The 17505-nt window shown below is 34.5% G+C and overlaps 1 protein-coding gene across 2 annotated transcripts in view; it reads right to left on the bottom strand.

Annotated features, from left to right (window-relative positions):
- Positions 1-373: 373 nt before the first annotated feature.
- CXXC4 (CXXC finger protein 4) overlaps positions 374-17505 on the bottom strand; it is a 28937-nt gene continuing 11805 nt past the window's right edge. For both annotated transcript variants that reach the window (XM_051820140.3, XM_002717203.6), the window contains one exon: positions 374-4372. In XM_051820140.3, coding sequence (XP_051676100.2) covers positions 4328-4372 — 45 coding nt within the window. In that variant the 3' untranslated portion in view covers positions 374-4327. The remainder of the gene's footprint in view (positions 4373-17505) is intronic.

The raw sequence follows: 17505 nt of genomic DNA, 5'->3' as shown, positions 1-17505 counted from the left end.
AACAAGGAATGCATAGGATGTTATCTCCTGATGCACTTAAAATGGAGAAAAAAGAAGAAATGTTTGGGTGTATTCAGTTCTTCCTCTGCTTAGGAAGCCTTCTACTTTTGCAGTAAAATATATATTGATTAGAAACATACAAGGAATCATGTTCTTTTTTTCTACCTTTATAAAAAAAAACTTATAAGAAAAACAAAAATGAACATCACTGGTATATTTTATGAGATTTATACACAGCATTCATTCAACTGACATAAGGGTAAGTGTAGATTTCTAAACTTCTTTCATCACATATAAAATTATATTTTCTGGATCATATGTTTATTACTTAAAATCCCACAAATAAAAATTTGTCCATGGAAAAATAGAGATATTTTGAATACTAAAGTCCTTTATTCAACAACACAGAAATTTCACAAAAACAACTTTACTGGGCAAATTGAATGTGATTTTTTTAAGTTTTTTTTTTTACAGTTTTGTACATGCCCCATAAGTGATTTCCTTTAATAAATACACTGTTTTCCAAAACTGCTTTTTTAAATAATTGCACAAGCATACATACACCTTACACAAATATCTATTAGAAAATTTAATAGATAACTGCACAGTTCAGAATAGGAGAACACTGTGAAAGGAGTACATTTTGTGGCCCATGTTCCTGAAATACCTCTGACTATTTTGCAATTGTGAAAGTGGAATCCCTACTAACATGGTAGCTGTCTTTTATTCACTAGGAATACAGATCTCAGTGTGAAATGCCAAATTTAATAAAAACAAATTCTGAAACATTTAGCTGTTACATGAGAACCAACTGTTTGATATCACTGTGAATCTAACTATGATCAAAGACCCACTGCAGCTTTTTGCTGAACATATTTGACCCTCAATAGTGTGTTCATTTAACTGCCTTCCTTTTCTCATTATTTGATTACAGATACTATCAGCTTAAAGACTTTATATGCTTTAGCATTAATTGCACAACTTACATGCCAGGGGTCTGAGTGAAAGGAAGAGAATATTCTTTTCTTATAATTGCTTAATACTAATTCATAGTGAGCCTACCATTGCTTGCTTTCAATGTGTTTAGAATAAGGATGTTGAGTGTTTGAGGTTAAGCAACCAGGACACATTTTTTACACTCTTAATTATTGGTGACTATATTCTCTCCCAAGGATCAATCCATTGTTTCTTTACAAGATGGCCTCTGATTGTACCAGATGAACAGAGTCCATCAGAAAGACCCTTGGTCTGAAGGGCTGGAGAGAGGTTAGCCTTATGATGTCCCTATATTGTTAGGGTATTGAATGACAACTGGGAAGAACATTGGTTCACTGTACAATGTTCCAAGGCCTCAGTGTTTTCCAAGCTCTCCCCAAACACTAGCAGGGTCACACCTGGAGAAGACAAGACACTGTCTACAGTGGACTCCTCTTACAAAAGCTCTTACCCAGTTTATATGACACTTAAGTAAGTTGTACAGACAGTACACACAATCCATGTTACAACTGCTATATTCTGGGTATTCTTGACACTGAATATGAAAAACACAGTGAGAAATTTTTAGAAGCTACATTTCATTGGCATTTTAGAGTCATGAAAAATGTGAATCTTCAAATCATTGCCTACAGGTTACCATGATCTGTTTTGCAAGATCTTGGTACATAAACACATGGAGAAGAAAACTAGAGGGAGGCCAGAGGAGCAGTGTCTTTCTTCAGCATCACCAATGAGAACTGTATATGCACCCTACATTACATAATTAGAGTTTGAACCAAAACACAAAAGTGGATGGTGTAAAAGAACACTATCAAGAATAAAAGCATAAGGTAATTAAAGAAAAGCTACTCCTTTCCATTTCAGTAATTAACATATTTTCTTTCATTAAAAAATGAATTGACGTGTAAAACACCACATCTTACAATATACAGATTCATCAGTTCTATAAGAAAGCAAACAAAACATATCAAAACATGTAACACGAGAATGTATTTTAGACTCTGAGTGAATTGTTACGAGATCTTTGTTACTGTATATCTAATATAGCCTGAACAAGAGTTTGTTTCACTTCTGGAGTAATTATCTTTTTACAAAAAGCAAGGCAAGTTTACCATTCAAGTGTGAAAATAAGTTGTAAGTGATTAGCAAATTGGCGAACAAAAAGTTAACATAAAATATAATAAAATAAAAATGAACAAGAACGAACTCATCTAGCTCTCATTGGTCCCACAGCAGAAATAGAAATTCTAACTGGAAAGCCTCACAGGAACATATAACAAGTAAAAGGCTATCTCAAAATTAATATACAGCATGTTTTGGCCTGTAATCACTTAATTCTTGTCTCCAAACATTGACAGATATAATATATCATGATTTTTCCTGAAGAAAAGCTTTTTGACCATAACTAAAGACCACGTGTTCATACTCCAGGCAAGTCAAGTCTCATTTATTTTTCACACTGGCATTTGTAAGTGCCTTATTCACCCCTTCCCCTAATACTCTAATGATGAAGTGCCCCTTCTGTGTTTTTAATCATCTTTTCTGTCATATTATTTCCCAGTCAAAACTACAATTAGATTTTCAAAAATATTCACCTGCTAGTCTTTCCAAAACTTTACACTTTAAACTTTACACTGCTCTATCATTCTTTCTTAAGTTATTTTTCTTCTCACGATCCATTTTGCTAACATGTTTCAGGACACTAATGGATGTAGTAGGCTAAAATAACTAGCTAGTGGATAAAGAATAAAATATTGCCAAAACATGGCAACTTTGATATTCTGTGTATTTTTGGCAAACTATGTTTTATTACTGAAACTTAAAAAAAAAAACTTTGTAATCTGGCAAAAAAGGGAAAAAAAAAAAAACAAGTAATATTTGTCCTAATTAGACAGTCTTAAGAAGACTTACTAGCATAAGAAAACCAAATCCTGCATGAAAAAGTAGCACACATCCTATGAAGCATTAGTTCTTTTGTGTGTGTATGTGGTGGGGGTGGGGAGAGGGTTGTTTGTATTTGTGGATTCCAGAGACTGTGGCCCTGGTCTTTTTGGAAGTGAAAGCATGGAGAAACAAGGACAGGAATGGGAGCAATGGAGCATTCCATTGAGAGACCAAAGGAAGGCCACTAGTCCAGCTGGAAGAAAGGAAGACAAAAAGAGAGAAAACGCTTCACTTTTATGAATGTGTTTAACTCATTTTGACTGAAAAATATACCCAGCTATGCCTCAAGTCAGGAGGCCTTCAATGTATTCAAGTGTTAAAACTACCCATTTGATAATTAAAACATTTGGTTATTCTTTATTTTTATTTGTCCTACCAAAAATAAAAGCAAAAAATAAAACAAGAAACAAAAAAATTATACAGCCACTGTTTGGCTGGGCAAAATGTCAGACACAGATTTCTCCCCCTAAAATCTGGTACTTTATTCATTAGCCTATAAAATACTGCTTTAAAAAAATTATACAACTGATTCTGCATTTTCCAACTACTCTGAGTACTCCGCCTTACAGTGCAACCCAAGACAAGTCAACTACACTAAGTATTTGGGAGGTATACCCTTCTGTACAGCTCGTTTGTAAGCAATGCAAGTGCATAACCACTACTCTAATATAGTGCTCAAAAGATTAATTGAAACTTTCATAACATCTTCCCCTCTTATAACAATACAACTGAAGGTAATTGCTGGATGCATCACAATCTTTGAGTCTTGTAAAACTTGGCATCAAGTCTCTATGGAAAGATGCATGGCAAAACAGTGCCAGTGCTGTTGCTGCTTCTAGAAACAACTGGCAAAAAATATTTAAAGCTAAAATTTATTGCTCCAGATTTAACTCGCAAAACCATACTGTTGTGTACAAACTGTTAATCTCCATAGATGCTCAGACATGATTGTCTCTTTGTGTCTAAACACACAAAATACAAGCTGCTATCTGTACAGTTTACAGTACTGAAACACATATATTTGAAAATGAAGTATAGATATGTACTTTGCAAAGATACATGATTTTACAGCAGGGGTTTACCCAAACTTATTTTTTACAGCCACGTTCAAAATAGACAACAACTTCACTAGTATCGCTAAGTTACATCAAAGAAAGAATCAGTGTATTGAAAGTAAATAGACTGGCCAATTCCCCAAGCTCCCACATTATTTTTATGTATCTTTTTTCTTTTCTTTTCCTTTTTTTTTTTTTGAAGAAACCCCTATACATAAAATGAAAATAATATCTGGATATTTTCTTCAGTGGTGGACTAAGCAGTTTCTTAAAACAAGACATTAATTTGCCCTTCATTTCCAAATGCCTTGAAAATAAGATTTACTACTGCTTTAAAAGAACCATCGGAATGCTTCAGCGCTGGGAACAGGTGTTCTCTATAAAAAAAAGAGCAAGAAAACAAGTTAAGCTTTCTTTCTATGCCAATATAAAATTAGATTTTTCTCCTTTACACTTCAGCAATATTTTTAGTCACCAATATATAACATAATGACTTGTATGTTGCAACATCTAATAAAGAAAAATATTTAATCATAGAACATTATAAAAATTGGAATAGCAAATTTAATTTCAATTTAACTGATTATAATGATTAGAACGTATTGGTCTTGAAAATATAGGAAGAACAGTTTGGGACATTTACTGCAATCATAATAAAAGAAAGGTTCAAGCTATGAACCAATAACAGGAAGACTGACTAGCACATGCACTTGAAATCTGTATCTAGTTTGCAGGATAATTCTATGATTTTGAGTGGATCATCTTAGTGTAAAGATAAGATTCACATAGGTGGTACAATCACATCATGGAAAAGGAAAGGATTCATTTTTGCCAGCTAATTTTCTACATTAATCAATTTTCACAATATATCCTCATTTATTTATCTTCCTATTCCAAAAGGTATAATAATCCATGCACATTTTCGATGTGAGATATATAAGCATTGTATACAATTAAAATGACTATGATTCAATTACTCTGCCTCCAATCACACTAACAAAACTGCAATCAAAAAATAAAATGTACACCACTGCTTTTATGTACAAAATCACAGCATATGAATACATATGCAACCTATGTAAGGCTGATGCTTAAAATTCATTGAAGTAATTTCTGTATTTTGGAGAGCTTTTTTATGAAAGGACAACAATAAAGATCACATAAGTATTACCTTTATCAGTCATCAATTTTTAGCTATAAAGCATACACTTATATATAATCTAAAGAAATCTTCTCACAAAAGATATCACTATTTTAAGCGGAGTGAGTCTGTATTTTCAACAAAATAATATGCTTGAAGCAAACTCTACTAACCAGTGACACTCAGTGAAATGTAACTATCTCTTGTACCTCAAAAACACTGAAAGTGGTTTTCCAAAGGAGTATTACACTATCACAAAAAAATGAACAAACCTTTAACCAAAAAACTTAATGTAGCCGGCGCCGTGGCTCAATAGGCTAATCCTCCACCTTGCGGCGCCGGCACACCGGGTTCTAGTCCCGGTTGGGGCGCCGGATTCTGTCCCGGTTGCCCCTCTTCCAGGCCAGCTCTCTGCTATGGCCAGGGAGTGCAGTGGAGGATGGCCCAGGTGCTTGGGCCCTGCACCCCATGGGAGACCAGGAAAAGCACCTGGCTCCTGGCTCCTGCCAGGATCAGCGCGGTGCGCCGGCTGCAGCGGCGGCCATTGGAGGGTGAACCAACGGCAAAGGAAGACCTTTCTCTCTCTGTCTCTCTCTCTCACTGTCCACTCTGCCTGTCAAAAAAAAAAACTTAATGTGACTATGAAGTTTCTGTTAGATAAATGGTAGATAAGCTTGAATTTTCCTCTGTGTGTGACAGTTACAGTAACTCATCATGCCAGGTCCTTCTGTAACATGCTTCATTTGTTCTATTGCATATATTCTGATGGTTCACACAAAGCAATCACATAAAACAAGCTCATAAAACAAGCTAAGAATAAATTTTCCTATAGGTGTAAAAGAAAGAGTGTTGACTTTATTCCTTAAACCAGTCCAACAAGATACATAAATTATAAAATGGCTGGTAAGGATAAATAAGTATACCCCCTTGTACAAAAATGAATATTGCCAGAATATTGAGTATATATACAAAAACATACACACACACACAAACACAAACACATCCCCACACACAATTCTTATAAATACTTCTTAAAACAATGTTAATAGCACTTGAATTTTGTATTTCAGAAAATACAGGAAAAATTCTACTATAAATAATAATTGAAACTAGCTTTTATTTATTTATACCTCATTTACTTGGTCCACATTATCCTACCGTAATATCATTTAAAATAAGTATATTAATTTAATAATATGTTAATTAGAAATTTAAGTAAATAAAATAAGTATTTTGGAAAGCAAACCTACCTTTCACTATTAAAAAGAATTTTTGAAAACTGTCTTCACAACCAACACAATAAATTTCAATATGAGCACATTTAGAACAAATAAATGATATACTATAACTTATCTAAGTTTGTATCTTTCTTTTCTTCTTTATCTTCTTTGGTGTGTGCATATATATATATATACATATATATAACTACATACATATAACTTGTAAAAGTATTTTCTAAAATCACAATTCCACTCTTCTAATAAATGTAGTACTGATACTATTTTTTAACTCCTTACCCCTTATGGTTTAATTGGTATTTTCCTTTTCAGCCCACCATACATACCTGGATCCCCACTATTTGATAATGTTAGTGAAGAAAACCCTTTTACTATTTTCTAACACTAACTTCTCAATGATAAACATAATTACTACATATACTGATTACTGATTATTTAGTTCTTATTAAAATAACTAAATGAAGTAATAAGAAACAAGACATACCCATTCTAATAGTCATGTTTTACATACACACACAGAGTAAATGAAAACTTAAAAGTTTGCACCAGATGCTAACTTGCTGACTTATGCCAATTAAGAACAAATTTTATATAAGTATGCAAACTTATATAAATGTAGTCATTTTAACGAGATAAGTTAGATCCAAGCATATCTATGCAATTATAGATCTATGGTTACATATATACATATGAAAAACAAACATGTGCATATATATCCATATATTCACATTTATGTGTATATGTATGACACAGAGCTGCCAACTTACTCTCAGATGCCAACTGGAAACAAGATTATAAATATACACTTATGTAATATTGTATCTTGATAAACATGTTTATGAAAACAGAAAAAGTACATGAAGTACATTTTTAAAATGAAATGAAATCCTCAACGCATCTTAGGTACACATTTAAATCTCTTTTCCAACTTTTTGCTCCTCCTGTACTGTTTTACAGTACTCAATTTTATTTGAAAGATTTAGAAAAGGCAAGCCTAGATAATGCTACGTAGAATGAAGGATCATTGCGATGAGGAAAAAGCTGATGGCTTCCCAAGGTGTGTTAGCACTAATGTAAACAGAAGAAAAGCAGAGCACAGCTTTTCTTTTCTTAAAATTTTTATTAATTTATTTTTATTTATATGAAAAGCATAGAGACAGAGACAGGCATGAAAAGAGAGTTCTTCTATATATTTATTCACTCCCACAACAGCTTGGGCTGGAACCAGCTGAAGGCAGGAACCTAGAATTCCAAACTGATATCTCATGGGGGTAGCAGGGACCCAAGTACATGAGCAATCCTCCTGGTACAGGTTTTCTGTACTAACATCATCTGTTCACAAAACAGCACTGAGATACTATTTTGTGATATTACTGTGCATACAATATTGTAGACCAACCTGTATCTCTAGATACAAAGATATGGACAATTTATTGTAGAGGAAGTGAAAAAATAAGCAAGAACCCATCTTTTAAAAATTATTTCTTCTTTATATTCAAATTCTTGGGATCATAAAACCTATAAATGATTAGTTGGTAAATCGATTAGAGTAAAATATGTAGGAAAATTAGGAAAACCACTGGTTTATTAAATAAAACAAATAAATAAGGCATTCACCAGAAATTTTCAGTAAAGGTTTCTCTAACAGGTCTATATTATTTCAGAATATAAAAAGTAACAAAATTCTTTAGAACACGTATATCCAACCGCCTGTGAAATTTTCAGTAGATTCATTGGAAATTCACTTTTGGTTAAACTGGGTAAAGCAACATTGTTTTAATAGGGAAAATACTGGGTTAAATTATAGCTTTCTGATTAAGTCTGTACTAATTCGGAAACGAATCTTCCTTAATTTTGTAAACTGAGGGTCATCTTGTAAGAGGACTTCTATTTTAAGTGGGGTAAGAGTTCAGCACACCAGCACCAGGGATTAAGGACTCTGACCAGACACCTTTGGATATATAAATTCTAAGTCCCAGTTGGGGAATCAACACTCTTGTTGAGATTAATGTGACTTTCTGGATCTCAGTGTTGATGGCAAAGGATTCTTGTCCTGAAAGGCATGAAAGCCAGATTCCACTGGAAGAGAAGGGGGCGGGGAGGTAAAGAATCTGGTTGAGCTGATCAGCATTGTGTAAGGCAGCCTTCAGTGCTCATGCAGGTGCAGACACTGACAAACAGCAGCCTTGCTCCCAGGAGACCTGGAGAAACCTGTAGTCCCATTCTCTTTTCTCCAGTGCTGTAAAACATGTGCTCCACTGAATTCATCCCTTCACACACAGATACACAATGACCTTCAAGCTTCAAGGAAAGTTTTCTGCTTTTCCCCTAAATAACTTTTAAAAGCAAGGGAACTTCCCTAAATAGAAGAATGAACAATCAAAGCCAAGTACATTTTACATTTATTTTTTTCTTAAAAAAAAGTAAATTAAAAAATTATTGATGTCTCTGATAGAAATATATTTGAGTTTGGTTTTCATTGAACGAGCATGAAGAAAGAATTAATCAACTGAAAATAATTAGGAATCCCAAAAGCTGCCACTTTAAGAACCTGGGCATGTTTCTCTGTTTTGGCACCAGCTTCAGTAGTCATGCGGACTGTACAATCTTCAGGTCGAGGATGCATCTACATATTCTTCTTGGAAATATGTCAAGTCTAATAGAAATTCAGCTCCTAAAATCTGGAAATGAGGCATGTAAATCTGTTCATATAAGGACATGTGAATTAGCCATTCTTAGGGAGATAAAGCTTACAAAATGCAGCAGTGTGCACTACACTATACTTAAAAATATTCAGCTTTTAACAAAGCTAGACTGAGATTTCAAGAGCAAATTAAAAATAACCTTTGATGCTAAAATTATACTTCATAATGCATAAAACTTTAAGATAATGATTATGACACTAAAAATTCCTATAACTAAGGTTAAATGCATCTTTACATAATTTACTCACACATTTCTAATCCAAACCTTCCAGTTACTAACCAACCCTTCAGAATTCTGCTGTGAGACAGGATGACTCTAATACAATGATTTCCAAGTGGAAGTCAGTGTTTTAGAATATTTTTATTCCTGTATAAAATTAATTTCTTATTTTCCCACTCATTATTAAAAAATGCAAGTTATTAAATCATTTACAGATGTCTATCTAAGATTGTGAAGTATGCTTTTTTTACAACCAAAATCAAAGCAATTTCCAGCTGGAGTTATTCAGTACAGTTTCCTTGGTAAAACTTTTTGAAATACCATTTTCACTGTGAAGAATCACACTGCAAGTTTCCTAGAATCCTGCGCATCTAAGATCTTGAAACTGGAAACCCGGACTGTATTTGAGTCTACCTCTAACACTGTAGTTTGAAGACCTTAATGGATAACTTCCATTTCTGAAGCAAGAAACAAAAAGTGTATAAATAAATAGGACAAAATGTAATAATATTCCCTACATTTTGCCTTTAGTCACTCAATCATACATATTTTTGGCTTCATAAGAAACTTGAAAATACTGAGATTTTTAGGATGAGTAAATGAAAAAATATTTCTGACGCTGAAATTTACATTTTTCGATTTGATTCAGAAAGAATGCTAAAACATCGAATAATCTAGATTCTAGAGAAAGAATGTAAAACCTACTTGGGGAAATGGGATATTGTATTGCATGCATGATTCTGTGAATGTGAACACAAACATTAAAGAAAAGTATTACATGTTAATATAAATATTTGAATAGTTCATAATTATGATATAAAATAATATCTGGTAAGGTATCTCCTCTCAATTTTTTAGCAGGAATATTTTCTATATCCTATTTTGAAATAATATATTATGAAGATCACTGCCTAGTAACTATAATAGAATAATTAGAAAGCACTGATATGGAGCTGGTGGTGTGGCATAGTGGGTTAAGCTGCTGCCAGTAACACCAGAAACCCCAAATGAATGCTAGTTTGATTGCTGGCTGCTCCACTTCTGATCCAGCTTCTTGCTAAAGAGCCTGGAAAAGCATCAGAAGATGGCCCAATTATTCAGGTCCTTGCCACCCACCTGGGAGACATGGATGGAGTTTCAGATCCTGACTTCTGCCTGGCCCTTCCCTAGCCATTGCGGCCATTTGGGGATTGAACCAGTAAATGGAGTCAGTCTTTCTCCCACTTGCTCGCTCTCTCTCTCTCTCTCTCTCATAACTCTGACTTTCAAATAAATAAAAAATAAACCTTAAAAGAAAGTAATCACTGGTGTAGCACAGGTTGGTAAGTATGTGAGAACTGACAACTTACAATAAATGAAATGCAATAATTTATTAGACTTTATATTAATAATGCTAATTAGTTTTAAAATATGTGGCTTAATGTAAGTGCATATGGTTTGCACTTTTCTTTTTGACAGGCAGAGTTAGACACTGGGAGAGAGAGAGACAGAGAGAAAGGTCTTCATTTTCCATTGGTTCATCCCCCAAATGACTGCTACAGCCAGTGCACTATGGTTGGCGCACTGTGCTGATCCAAAGCCAGGAGCCAGGTGCTTCCTCCTGGTCTCCCATGCAGGTGCAGGGCCCAAGCACTTGGGCCATCCTCCACTGCCTTCCCAGGTCACAGCAGAGAGCTGGACTGGAAGAGGAGCAACTGGGACAGAATCCGGTGCCCCAACCAGGACTAGAAACCGGGGTGCCGGTGCCACAGGCAGGGAATTAACCAAGTGAGCCGCGGCGCCATCCGGTTTGCACTTTTTAAAATTACACTTCATATACTTCTTTCTTCTGTCCAGTTGTAGATCTGGTTCATATCAATGGTACTTAAAAATTTTGTGCAAAAATAGAATTAAATGTATTAATTTACTGTAGTGCAAAAATAATTTGAGGAGCCAAATGTTTTTTCATAGTACCCAGTAATTGCATATTATGAAAAGCTATGCAGCACTCTGGCCTCAGAATCATCCCTTAAGGCATGCAGATCCGGCTGAAATGCCCATGAGAGTATTTCAGGCATGGAAAGCCAAGACACCCTGGCAAAAAAAAAAAAAAAAACCACTAAATGAAAGATCTCCGCGAGTGAGATCACCATGGAAAGAACAGGCCATCAAAGAAGGAGGTACCTTTCTCTGAAGGGAGGAGAGAACTTCCACTCTGACTACAACCTTGTCTAAATATGATCAGAGGCGGTGAACTCAAAAGGCTTCTATAGCCTTGGCAACTCATGACAAGAGCCTAGGGTGATTCCTGATGCCATAAACAAGAGTGTCAATTTGTTAAGTCAACAACAGGAGTCACTGTGCACATACTCTTCATGTAGGATCTCTGTCCTTAATGTGCTGTACATTGTGATTTAATGCTATAACTAGTACTCAAACAGTATTTTTCACTTTGTGTTTCTATGTGGGTGCAAACTGTTGAAATCTTTACTTAATATATGCTAAATTGATCTTCTGTATATAAAGAGAATTGAAAATGAATCTTGATGTGAATGGAAGGGGAGAGGGAGCAGGAAAGGGGAGGGTTGTGGGTGGGAGGGAAGTTATGGGGGGGGAAGCCATTGTAATCCATAAGCTGTACTTTGGAAATTTATATTCATTAAATAAAAGTTAAAAAAAAAAGAAAAGCTATGAATGGATTTCAAAAAAAAATCTGCACCAAAATGAATTCATATTCCATTTTTCCACAAACTTTTTGAGGTACCCTTGAAGGTGACATATACCAGATTATTTTTTCTCATAATTCAGATTCATTTATCACATAATTTTATGTCTTTGGTATAATCACACCTTATTATGGCCATTATCCAGATAAAAGCCTAAAACCACCTCAATATTACCACTAACTGCAACCCCAGACCCCTATTCTGAAGGAGGGAAACACCAAATAAATAACTGGATGATTTTTATGACTCAATTCTGTGGAAGCCTTAAATATGATTATAAGAAGCATTCCCTTTCTTTGGTTTCCTAGTTGACACCTGTGGCCAGTATTTTTCTGATTAATGGCAAAGAATGAGAGATGGCCTTTTCATTACTATTGATTCTCTGTTGGCTGCAGCTCCTGCCTTGAGGACAAGATCTTTGCTCTGCCTCCCCTCCTGTGCTGCCACCATCCCCTCACCTCCACCTCTGTTACAGCACAAAGTGAGAATGTGATAGCGTGGCTTTCTAATGTAAGCCCAGCTAACTTCTTTAGTTGGAAAGATGGAGTTTCTCTATTATGTTGTAAAGAATCAGTCAGGAAAACAACTATACAAGGGAGAGTGTGTGTGGACAGCGTGGAAGTAAGTTAGTAGGAAAAGAAAGGACAGATTAACATGATGATTCACACTGGTCGAGTAATGACACAAAATGGCATCCACTTTTGGTCCTTATATCTATTGAAATGACTTTATTCACAAACATCTCTTGAGGAGTGTCATGTAAAATTATATTTCAATTAAACTTGGTAAAATGCCTCAAACCACATATTTGTAACATGTAAATTTATTATAGTAGAAATGGATGTTAGTGATTAAAATAGTCTGGACATAAAAAATAAACTATAATGATGGTATTATGGTTAGCAGAAAGAGGAAAATTTTTCAATGCTTCACAAATGTAAGAAGTTTTCCAAAATGATTTTATATCCTATTTTTAACTTTACAGGTGAGAGAGTGTGTAAAAGGAAATTAAAAGTAAAATTGAGATGAAAAAAGCAAAAATAGGGCAGTTATTCAATTCAGTGGTTAGGTCACTGCTTAGGCCACCCACGTTCCATCTCATAGTGCCCGCTTTGAGCCCTTGCTCCTCAGCTTCTCATCAGTTTCCTGCTAATGCATACCATGGGAGGCAGCAGATGGAGGCTCAAGTATTTGGCTCTCTGCCACCCATGTGAGAGGTCCAGACTGAGTTCCAGACTCCTGGCTTTGGCCTGGTCAGCCCAGCCCTGGCTGCTGCATATATCTGGGGTTGACCCAGTAAATTGAAGATCTCAATCTCTCTTTCTCTCTCTTTCTGTCTCTCTTCTGTGCCCTTGCTTTTCAGATCAAAAAAATGAAAATAAATATATAAACTAATTAACAAGCAAAAATAGGCTAATAAACCAATACTATAGTATCAAGAAGGAAATATTATTTTATCCATATGCATTCATGTATTTATATTACATTTGTATGTATGTAATTCACATAAACATATATGGTTACAGAATTTGAAAATATGTTTGTATACATATGTGAATATCTGTGCATTAAAGTTCAATAATTCAATCTCCCTTTGAAGTCACTCTAGTAATTCCTAGTGAATATGGTACCTTTCAATGTGATGATATATGATTATTTATTGCAAAACAACCAACAAAGTCTTTGCAAGCAATGTGCTCAACAATTTGTGAAAATTTTTGTTAATTCTAAAGCAGTTACTATACTGAATCAACTCTATCATCCTTGTATTGAGAAGAACAGTTCATATAAAATTTATCAAAATGAAAGGTCACTTACAAACTATTGATATTTAATGATTAACCTACCAAAGCTATGATTGGGACAGTCCCTAATTATATTAAAATAAAATGCAATTGTGACACCTAACATCTCTATGCAATTCAAATTATGGCACCACTCTGATTATTATAGATCTGAAAATTTAAGAATTCTTGTATAAGAATTCTATTAAATAAATTTAATAGAAATTTTTCTTTCAAAATTGAGTAACATTTTGGATATAATCGCTAAGCTTCATTTTTTAAACAATGTCTTATGATAAATATCCAATTACTGTCTCCCATCCATAAACTACCATGCAGGGTTTAGAGAATATTAATTCCAAACATGTTAAGCAATCAGCCACTATCATCAAAATAATGTACTTGGTTAAAACTATACTTCCAAGAGTAATATGTAGCTTTTAGAGTCCTCCTTTCTCTCTTAAAAACTACAATTCCATCACACCAAAAGCTCAAATTCACAATCATTCTGACTTGGACTTACTGTCAAATTTTACATTCTTTATTTTTAAGTAATAAAATCAAAATATATAGTTACATTAATTTTTGGCATGTATTTAAGCGCTTCTTAGCTCTTGACAGTTACATTTTGCCTCAGCTACTCTCACTGAGAAGACATCAACTAAACAACATTCTCCACTGTCATGACACCAGCGTTTCTCATGCTAGACTATATCCTCACTGAGTGTCTAATTTCTCTTCAGGACATTTTCATGGACTTTCTCATCTTCTGTCAGTATCAACTGCTTCATCTTTGTGCACTTGATACTAGTCTCATGCAGATAGTTAACACTTGCAAAGTAAGTTATCAGCCTAATTTTTTTCCAGACAAATGGGTTTCAAAGATATAGTAATGAATATTCTTTTGATCACTATTGTTCTGGAGTCTAATGTATTTGTGTAACTTTGCATTTTCTGGAAAATTCTCCTTATAATCACTTAAAATTTACAGTAATATTTCCAAAGTTATCTATAAATACTGGAAGGCCTCTCTCTTCCTAAACACCATCATTAATTTTTAGTATTCGTATTTACATCTTGGCCTTTCTATGTTTCTAACTGCAGACCTGAGAATTTTACTTAAGGAGAAATTTAATAAAAAGGATATGTTCTTGAAGCTAGTTTTTCCATCATGGTAAATGAAAATAAATAACACTGAGTGTTTCTAGTGGGCCTATACCCAGATCCAGGACCTCTCTCCATTAAATTCTGAGCTCCCAACTATTACTACAAACTTCAAGCCACACTTGATGATCTTGAGCATGACAAGTCCTTTTGCCAAGGTGCTCCTTTCTGATTTTCCCCAAGTCTGTAAAAAGAGAGGAGCCTGCCCAAGATTCCTGTTCTCCTTCTTCGTTCCTTTTTCCTTCTTTCTTTTCTTATCTCCCTTGACATTTCCAATATAACATTTTCTTTTATTCAAGTGAAAAAAATGTTTCCAGTAGTCTGCACAATAGGTATTGAAATAAAACAGAAAACTTAATATGCACTACTAAGCGACATGAAGTGGCAAGGTGCAGATCACGGGTCTGTGTTGCTTATGTAGCTCTGGAGAATTTCACCAAGGATGAATCAAGGAAGGCTTTTTAACAGGTGTGGGATTGTTTCCAGAGTTTCTAAAGTTTCAATCATGTCATTTTAAATGTGTCTCTTTTCTGGACTGAGAATGAAAAATAGAAATAGGGAAAACAAGTAGCTTGAACAAAAGACTAAGACCTGGAGTTAGAAAATGACATGGGCGTTCAAAAAAAGATAGTTAAGTAGAAAGAAAACTGCTTAAGCCAGGATGCCTGTATGAGTGTGTGCATATATGTGTGTACGTGTATGCATGTATATGTAGGTGTCCATAGAACTTACAACAAGTCTTAGAAGGTAACAGTTCCTACCTAAAGGTTTACTAAACTGAATTGAATATATCAAGAGTTTACCATTTTTTAACCAATATACCATGTATTCATTAATATACAGCACTGATGTTTGTGTTGTGTGTGTGTGTGTGTGTCCACATGCACACCTGTCTAGACGAAGTAAAGACAGACCTTACAGAAACACATTTAAATTTTACTCTTTATCATAACAATGTTCAAAAATCATTCTTTCCTCACTACAGACTTGTCCAATATTGTCATTGCTGTTGCTACAGCAGTGGTTTTCAAAATTTTTGGATTTGCAACCAAGAGCTATATTTCACAGAGCAGCCCTGTATGTGGATAGATATGTAATTAAGTAAACACAAATACTGAACAGAAGATTAACAGCACTAACTGCTACTACATGAGATGCACTCATATTTTCTCTTCCCTTCTATTCTATTCTACTTTCTAAAAATCCTGGTGGTAAACCAACACATTTGTTTCATGGACTACTGAAGTCCATCCTATCACCTGCAGCTTGGAAAAATACATTTAACACCTCACAAATTTAACACAGCTCCACGAAATGAAAAATCACATTATGTAAAGAGAATCATATGAGGAAAACCCAAAACCACTTCACTTCATAATGAATTTAACTTACATACAGTAGCTTTACAGAGAAAAGCCAATAAATTGGGGGAGGGAGAGTAGTAAACAAGCCAAGATCATCATTTTTTTTCATGGGCTGAAAATGGAGCACATAAATTATTTACTATTTAAGAGAAGAGTCCTCATCTTCATTTCTCAGCCATCTACGTAAAACTGAGATTTTATCTTTTTTTCCTTATTATTAGCTACAATAAAAGTACCACTTATCTCATATAAACTATTGAAAAGGCCATTTCCAATAGAGAAGTCATCTCCCAACATTCACTTTTTCTAGCACAGATTGACTATCACTAATCAACACCATTTCCACACAATCAAACTTGTATGGTCTTCTCACTTTTGAAAAATTTATTTCATCTCTCTTCCCTCTGTAAAGTTTTTGAGAAAATATATCTCCTCTGGAATTTGCTGGTTTTGCTGAAATACACAGAAATGCCCATGACTCTTCCTGCTCTGTAAACATAATTCCCTTTTTCTTCTCATCCAACTTGATCTTTCCCTTTGGATGATATCATTAATCATCCAGTTGTGGTTTGGTGGGTTTTTAAATTTTTTTTTCAATTTCTGAGCAAGAAGCAGTACTTTCAGTACAGTTTTCCCATTTTTCAACACTATATTTTATTCAGGAATGTCCCCTAAAATATGGAATTTAAATGCAGAAGAGACACAAATGGTATCCCATTTTCCAACCATCTTAGAAGTATTCTCTTTCAGTCACACTTTGGGATTATTCTACTAAATCTTTCAAAGGCATGAGTAAAAATAACAACATCAGCTATGTCACTATCTGCTTTCCTTAGCTCTAATTTATTTGCCACTCCACTCCACATAAGCCTCAGGTCTGACTCTCAAACAAAATGTACTGGGTCAAGTCATGACAAAATTATCTTCCTTCTCTTTACATTTCTCCATGCACTGTAAAATTTCTATAGCAGCTGAAGGAAACCAGCCATCCATATCCTACACTCTAGATGTGTACTGCCTCCTGGCTTGAATATTCATTTTTCCTTTGTTTTAATATTTTTTTTTCTTTTTTTATCTTTCTTGTTATTACTCAACATCTTTTAGGGGTTATCACTATTTTTTCTAAGAAAAACACCAGTTTTACTAGCACTGATTGATAACTATCTTCATTTCACCAATACTCTCTTTT

Source organism: Oryctolagus cuniculus, chromosome 8 (genome assembly GCF_051225735.1).
Source record: "Oryctolagus cuniculus isolate XC-2025 breed Fujian yellow rabbit chromosome 8, ASM5122573v1, whole genome shotgun sequence".
Taxonomy (NCBI): Eukaryota; Metazoa; Chordata; class Mammalia; order Lagomorpha; family Leporidae; genus Oryctolagus; species Oryctolagus cuniculus.
This window is presented reverse-complemented; position numbering and strand designations above follow the sequence as displayed.